Source organism: Poecilia reticulata, linkage group LG2, assembly GCF_000633615.1.
Source record: "Poecilia reticulata strain Guanapo linkage group LG2, Guppy_female_1.0+MT, whole genome shotgun sequence".
Lineage (NCBI taxonomy): Eukaryota > Metazoa > Chordata > Actinopteri > Cyprinodontiformes > Poeciliidae > Poecilia > Poecilia reticulata.
In genome coordinates, this window is record NC_024332.1 from 42,070,669 (window position 1) to 42,079,005 (window position 8,337).

General features: G+C 39.7%; 1 protein-coding gene across 1 annotated transcript in view; it reads left to right on the forward strand.

Moving 5' to 3' along the window:
• The window catches only part of arglu1a (arginine and glutamate rich 1a), a 9,731-nt gene extending 7,761 nt beyond the window's left edge, over positions 1 to 1,970 (forward strand). Inside the window, exon 4 of the mRNA XM_008404153.2 lies at positions 540 to 1,970. Coding sequence (XP_008402375.1) covers positions 540 to 704 — 165 coding nt within the window. The 3' untranslated portion in view covers positions 705 to 1,970. The remainder of the gene's footprint in view (positions 1 to 539) is intronic.
• The last annotated feature ends 6,367 nt before the right edge of the window (positions 1,971 to 8,337 follow it).

Genomic DNA, 8,337 nt, shown 5'->3' on the forward strand with positions numbered 1-8,337 from the left:
CAGCAGAATTCCAACCCGTCACCTAGCAACCCCAGCAGAATTCCAGCCCGTTACCTAGCAACCGAAGCTGAGTGCCAGCACTTTTGGTTATTTGTAAGTTAGTTTTGTAATACGATATTTGCACTAGAAACTAAACGAAAATATTTGGTAAGATGAATCCATTTGCATGATTTAAAGTTTTTCTCTTTTCTCTTTTTTTTTTACAAAAAAACTTGATGATGGTTTCAACTAGCCCTTTTTTTTTTGAAGGACAATTTTATTTACAAACACTTCATAATTGTTTTATTTGTTGTTTTGCTTATTTACTTTGGTTATTTAAAATGTCTGCCAGTTCCAGTTTTAAATATTTCTTAGAATTTAAAGTTTATTGATCATTGACATTGTGCTCTTGCATTACTGCTACCATCATATTACTTGAAAATGATCCCAAAAACAACAATATTATCGTTTGTCACCGTAGCTTCGGGGACAGAGTTTGTTACGGGCCTGTTTCTGTGTGTGTCCTGGTTCTGCCCTGACCCGGTTCGTCTCGCCCGCAGGCCGAGGAGCAGCTACGGATCGTGGAGGAGCAGAGAAAGATCCACGAGGAGCGCATGAAGCTGGAGCAGGACCGGCAGCGGCAGCAGAAAGAGGAGCAGAAAATCATCCTGGGGAAGGGAAAGTCCAGACCCAAGCTGTCCTTCTCTCTGAAGGCGGCCGAATGACACTCCGCTGCCCCGCCTTCGTCCTGCACCGCCCCCTCCATCCTCATCCTCATGGTTCAGCCCCGCTCCGTGTCGTCCGCTGCGGATTTGCTCGCTTCATTTTGGAAGTGCTAAAGGAAAGGTCGGGAGGATGCTCCTTCATCGCCGCCCCTAAAAACAAAAAAAAACAAACAGACAGAACAAACTCCTCCTGTTTGCTTTTATTTTCTCTCTTTTAGGGACCTGGAAGTTTTCATGTAGTCTGGGAGTCTTATGTGTAACCAGCGGTAGTCCTGCTAGGGGAAGGATCACCGGCAGCTCGGGTGGCTGTCGCTCCGTTAATGTTRCACTTCATTTGAAGCGGTTTGCATAAGACTGACATGACCTGTTATGAACATCAAGGARCGGGAATAAATGTTTGACTTCTCTCATGAAAGGTCATTCGGTAAATAATCACATTTTTAATAAAAAGTTGCATTAAAAGTGTCAACTTTGCTATATTTGGTAAGTGATACTTTTAAAGTACATTTTCTTTTAAACTTGCTTCAAAAGTGCATTAAAAGTGTCATTATTCACCGAATGACGGTTCATGACAGCAGTTATAAACATTTATTTGGACTCCTTCATGTTCGTGACAGATGTCATGTCAGTCTAACGCAAAGCACTTCAAATAAAGCGTTAATTTTCTTTTTTTAATTTTAAGAACAATAMATAAAAAAAAGCACAGAAAGCTTCCCATCCGGCTGACCCGCTCCGTGTCTTCCACCCCTCCGGAAACATTTCTCCCCGTCACGTTAAAAAAAAAAAACCCAATGTGGTTCTGCAGGCGAACCGGACCTCAGCTACCCGACCTGCCGGTGATCGGTTCGACAGGAAACGGAGGACAGAAGCCATTTCCTGTTCCGTGTAACCCTTTTAAAACCGTCTTATGAAAAAGCGATAGAGGTCAGAAAACACGGGGAGGAAAAAAAAAAAACACTCTGGTTTGTTTTCCGTAAAAATTCCCCCCACGTGTACGAACTGTTATGTTGTAGTAAATTAACTTGGCGAAGCCGCCGCCGAGTCGTAGAGGAGACACGAGTTCAGGTAAGACGAGGTCAGAGTGAGAATGCAGGTGTGTGTGAGTGAGTGTGTGTGTGTGTGTGTGTGTGTTTGGGTGATTTATTTGACCTCAGGTGGGTATAATAACTTTATTCTGTGGAATCTTAATTTTGTCATGTGAATTTTTCCCCCCTTAAATTGTCAAAGGACTGAACAGATGAATAAATCCATTGAATGCCAACAGAAGCTGAAGGTCTCATCGTTATTTCGCCAGTAGAGTCGGCAGATTTCAGCTCCTGACACCAGTAAAACCATTAATGAACCAGAATGTGCTTCACTTCTGGTTTTTCAGACAGCGGTGAGTCKGTTTTATACAGAATAATCCCAATAAAACAGCTGCTTCTGTATATTTATTCCAGGTTGATTGAAATCTTGAATAATTTTGATTTGCTCTCAAATGATATTTTACACTTTGTTTAGGAAAAATGCACAGAAATTGACTAAAATACAATACTAAAATATTGCTAATATTGATACCAAGTTGATATCAGTATCAGATTTATAATATTTCTGATCTATACTTTGGTTTCAGATTCTGTCTTGAAATTGTACTTTATTAACTCAACATTTTTTATTTGCTCTCAAACATTGCATTATCTTAACAAAATGCACTCAGATCATGTTAATATGTTAAATATATTCTAGATATATTATAAAACTTGAACAAATAGTTTGCGAACAATCAAAACTCAAGCCTTGTGTTGAGCTGAAACTTTGACTAGGCAAAAAGTTGCAAGTTTTCTTAAATCTGACAGATTTGAGAATTTTTTTWATTTTATTCTTGAAGCAGCAAATTCCCCAATTTATGGAACTAAATTGGGGCCATAAAGTTTGTTCAAAAGAAGAAGAAAAAAGAAACTTCAATCCGAAAAGTAGTTTTGAACATTTCATTCATCTTGAAATCTTTTGTTTTCAATTGTAAAACTTTTCTTTTACAGTATCAAAATTATTTTTCTGTTAACATTTTTTYTTTAAATTTCGCCACTTTTTTGTTTTGTTCTTTTAAACAAACTTTTTGGTCCCAATTTAGCTCCGTACTCCATCTTCACCCGGGGGTTCCTCTCCACTGTGGCCTGGATCGGTGCGCTTCACCCCGGCTTGTGTTCTCCGCAGTGCCCCGCTGCTGCCTACCTTCCTCCATAGCTGGTTTTATTCTTCAAAAAAAATATTTTATCTAAACTTTAAATCTGTAGTTGGCATATTAACCTAATTAATTAGATAACAGTTAAACATATTGCGATTTTTATAGGTCAATACTAAAGAAATTCACTAATATAAGCTCCCAAAGAGCCTCCTGTAGCTTTTGGTGTCTAATTTCCCTAAAAACACTTTCCAATTGAATTAAAGCAACTCAATCAGCATCCAATCGGCGGCTGYTGGTTGCAACAGGAGGCGCTGGTCTCCTTATCAAGCTGCTGCTACATGGAGGTGATGATCGGCTCGACCAGCAGCCGCAATCCACAGCAAAGCTCCGAAAACTGATGAAATTAAGTCGCAGAGGAGTGTCAGCAGTTCGCACGTTTCAATCCACAGCTGGCAGAAAGAAGCGTGAGTGGGTGAGAGTCCATTCAATTAGCGGCTGGTCGCGAACAGGAGGTGTGGAGACCTTAAAACAATGTTTTCAGAGCGAATTACACTGTAAAACAGCATGTTAGGGGGTTTTGAATATAAATAACTGAAATGCTGGAGACATAATGTAGCATAGTAATCAGTAACTGCATTTCTGTTGACATTTTGAAAATTAACTCGCCTAATAGAACAACGGCAATTTCAAAATAAAATGTTTTTAGGCGAGGTGTTTGTTTTCGGACACAAAGAAATTGGTTTATTTCGTAAAAGTGAAATGGAAACAGTTTTTTTCCGCATCCCCTGAGTCACATGATCAACAACCGGATGTTACTACTGTCGCAAACCACGAAGAAGAAGACAGGAAGTGGCAAGAGGAGAATGGTGTTGCATGTTTATAATGACTTATCTCATGAAGAATCTTTTGTCTAAATTCACATGTGAATTAAAACATAATTAAATTCACATGTGATTTTAATTGTTTCCTGTTTAAAGAAAATGCTGCAGTTGCGAAATTGTTTTTCCCCCCTACATTTCTCCTTGAAAAAATGTACTCAAATTGAATTAAGTAGTATTACTGTACTTATGTTTTTAATACAAGAAAATTATTTTAAAAACTTTTTTAATGATATGAAAACCTGAATTTCCTACAAAACGTTTAAGCGCAGAAGTTGTGATAAATGTAGTTATTTCTCACCTTAAAATAATTTGAAAGTTTGACTTGTGGCTGTTAGTAATAAGCTTATTTTTGTCTCAATTTAAACTTGAATAATTTCTGCTGCAAAATACTGATTCGTATCTAATCCTAAATTTTAGTAAATCTATTTACAGTAATTTTATTTTTTTATAAACAATTTCTGCTATGGATAACGCTGCAGCCTTCATGGAGGAAGATTTAATTATTGGTTGAATTTAAGTCATGTTGTAAGTATATTTACACATTTAAACCAACATGTCTGCTTTAGAATATGGATTCAATTCAACCTGAATGAAATGTATCCTAAATGTTACTCAGATTGTACTGTTTCATTTGTAAGTTTAAGATATTTGAATAAAAATATGACAAAATAAGTAAATAAATCTCAGCTGTCAGTGTGGATTTTTACAGCTTGTACACAAAGTGATTATAAAGTTTGATTTGTGTCTAAAAAAATCTGACAACGTTAAATTTTCCTCAAATAATGAACTTATTTATGTCTGCATGAGTCATTTCTGCTGCAAAATATTTATTCATATCGACTCAAAAATAAAAACATGAACAGTAATTTAAATGTTTTGTCTTATGKMTGAAGCTGCAGCCTTCATGGTGGAATAACAAAATAAAAAGTTTAAAAATAGAACCACTTTAAAGCTGCGTGTGTTCTTATGATTTCATATTTATTTTAATTATTTAATGAGTTATAATTTTACTTTTGATGATAAAAATGTAATCTCTGTTTTCTCCTGGTAGTTTTGCCGCTAGTGGGCGCTGTTGGCTTTCAAATGAACTTGAAGCGGCTGAACCGGCTGCACGCGCTCGGTTCGGATGAGGAGTTCGGTTCTTTGGAAATCCTGCAGGAATCCAGAGTTTGGAAAATGAAAATAACCCGGATGTGTTCTGCTTTCCTCACCTGTGCAGGTATTACACTTGACTTCCCTCCATCTCTCTCTCTTTATTTCTCTTTTTCTGTCTTTTTAGTACTTATTATTATTATTATTRTTATTATTATTGATTAAAACCATTGTTCGGTGACGTGTCGCGTCATTAAAATGGTTTACAGTGTCACTCAGCAGCCGCCCGTTGACATTAGCTGGGCTCGGCTGTAATTTCTCACCCCGCCGAACCAGTTGCCGCCTCTGATTGACGGATCCGCTTCTTTTTAACTGCCACCAATCAGCGGCAGCGGTGGGCGGGGCCTGGTCGGGAGCAGCTCCGCCAAATATTCCCAGTCTGCGTCTCTCTCAGTTACTTCCCAGCCTGGCTTGAGAGCAGCAGCCGATCAGGCGACATCCTCCCTGCGTGCGGGTCGCTGTGCGGTGCGGTGCGGTGCGGGAGGACGGATCTGCRGGACTCTAATTCTCCGCCTGCGTGCTCGGCTTTCCTTCTTTTCTGTCCTTCTTTCCTCACTTTGGGAGTTTTATTTTCTTTCTTTTTGGACCTGTTTAGAATGAGAACCTCCATCCCAGCTCCTTTGGTTTCTCTCATCCACACATCCGCTCATTTTGTTCATTTCGACCATCCGACCTCATTGTTCCATTTTTGTGCTGCTGTCACCCACAGTTTGTCGCCCTCCACCTCCACCTCCAGCTCCAGCTGAACGCGGAATACCTCAGCCTGCTGCTGTTGGATGTTGGCTSTTTTTACGCAGAGGGATTTCTATTTTCTCTGAAGGATGATGGATCTCTAACGCGCTGCGCCCTGAATGAACCAACCGTGCGCTCTTCTTTTTTCTGTTTTTTTTTTTTGGGAGATGCTCTGATCGGAGCTTGTTGGGTCCGAATGCGCTGGATCGGGATATAATCTGAAGATCTTTTTGTTTTTCTGTTGTTATTTTGCTGTCTGCGTGGACACACACGGCTGTTCCCCCTCTGAGACGGAGTGTGCACCGCATCCATCCCGGAGGCGCGCGGGCTCACCATGGGGGACTCGATGTGGAGATATTATTTTGGAGTTTTCTTCCTCGCCTTCGAACTGGACTTGTGTCGGCCGCTCATTCTGGAGTCCATCTACTGGAACACGACCAACACCAAGTAAGTGCAGCGAAATGCGCACTCATCTTTGCGCAAAGAATAATTTTAGAAAATTAACTGCAACATTTATTTCCGATTTTTTCCCCTTTTCTCCACCAAATCCGATAATTATGTTATTTTTTTWATTTATTTTTTAAAAAATTATCCCGCCCTTTCAAAGCTTTTCACTAAAATAGTGCATTCTGGTTGAATAAATCTACAATCCCGACCGTCAGTGTGCGCACATTCAGCGGGGGAATATTTACGCGCAGAGAGCGGAGACGGARCTCGATGTGCGGAGAAATGACGCGCACTTTGCGCTGCGAACTGCAGGGTGAATACATCAAATGTCGCTGCCATAAATATCAAAAATACATACAATTTATTAAAAATAATTCCAACTTTAGGAATTGTGAATGTATTGTGTTGGAGCGTGAAGAGAACGGAGCATGTTTCAGAGTGTTAGTTGAGCTCCAGCGGGCCTCTGTGTGTGTGTGTGTGTGTGTGAGAGTGTGTGTGTGTGTGTGTGTGTGTGTGTTGAAATGTTTTCTCTGAACAATAAGGCGGATTTCAGAGTAATTTCTGCTGGAAATGTGGCCGCAGAGATAAAACTTTAAACAGGCCGCTGCGCTAAGTCCCGTTTCYGTGCGTAAAAGTTTAACTTGGATTCTTTTTTTCTGTGTAACTTCAGGAACAAATACAGTGTTTTCTCCCCCCTGCCGTCAGAAATAAACGCTTTAAGTCCTTYAGTGATGCCAGGAGAGGTGTCTTTCTTGTCTTTCTKTTCTCTTTTCTTTTTCTGTTTTTGCTGCTGTGTGCCGCTGCTCTCTGCCGGCGGGGGCGGAGTGGGTCCCGTCTTTGTGTCCGTTTAGTCACGGCCAAAACTCCAAACTCCAAGCTGCGCCTCCCTGACGGCGAGATGGACTCAGTGGCGCAAAGTGACGCKCATTTTAACCTCCAGATTGCGCCTTTACGAGCTAGTTTTGRTTCAAATCCCGCGAGTTAGAGTTGGTGAAGGTTTGAGTGTCTTAATGTGGTGACTAAACACGGATTGGTGCTAAACTGAGCTGAAAACTGCAATTTTTCTCTCAGCAAACTGTGTTTTTTTTATTGTTAAAATGTGAACCAGTGAGTTTAATTTCTATTCAAACTCACCCAGTTACAAAACCAGACTCTTTTCAGATGAATTAAATAAAATAGCACAGCAAAGTTGCCGAATTGAACTCTTCTGGACTTATTTTAACACTTAAAAATGTGAAAACGACTCAGATTTTTGCTAAAATAACTCTGATGTAGGTCAGTAATCTGAAAATTGACTCAACTGAACTTCAGCTTTGCATGTCAGACTGACAGTTGGCTTGAAATTAGTAGAAAAAGATCAATATATGATACAGAAACAGCAAAATAACCACTTTATTCAGATTTTTTATAAGCTTTAATACTCTGGATGATTGATCTAGATGGGGATGACGGGAAAGAAAGAGGAAAATTAGCAAAACATGGTCAAATAGTGAAAGAAGAAGCCTTTCTAACCAAACCTGGAGCTGCAGACCAGCTCTAACTTAAGGAAATCAACTGGAAACGTGATAATGTGTCCACCGTTGGAGCGTGCCCAGGCCTCAGGGTGGGAGTTTTCTGGACGATAAGCTAAAAGTTAAATCTGGATTTTTTGTAATCTATTTGACCTGAATACAAAGTTTCAGCTTTTTTTCAGCATCCACAGCTGCAGAAACGAGTCATTTTGAAWCAATTTGRTTGGAACAGGCTGATTTTTTTTCCTTATWTGTCAAATTAYTAAAAATCAGATTTTTCCTACAATCATCATTAAATGCATCAAATGTACCAACTTCCACCATTTTCAGCCTATAAATTAAACTCTGTGAAAGTCGGATTCGAGACGCAGAAATCGGAATAAATACGTAATTCTTTCATTTTGATGAGTCATAAGATTCAAAKTTAAAAACGCCTTCCGGAGCCCAAAACTCATTTGAGTTACTGCAGATGGAGACAGCAGCGGACATGAAGGAGCTCCTGTAGCAGTCTGTTCTACTGCGAATTGGAAGGAGCCTCTGACTGAAGACAGTATCCGCTATCAGTTTTTTAAGTGTGCACCGATTGCAGTTTTCTGGCGGATCACTTCAAAAAGCCGATTCCGATTCTGGCCAAAACTGATATTATTTTGTCTTAAATGTTGCTAAAAATATTAGAAAAGTTGCTGAGTTGGCGACTTTAAGGCGACTATCGTTAAGTACAAACTTGCAGACAGGAACAGTCAGTC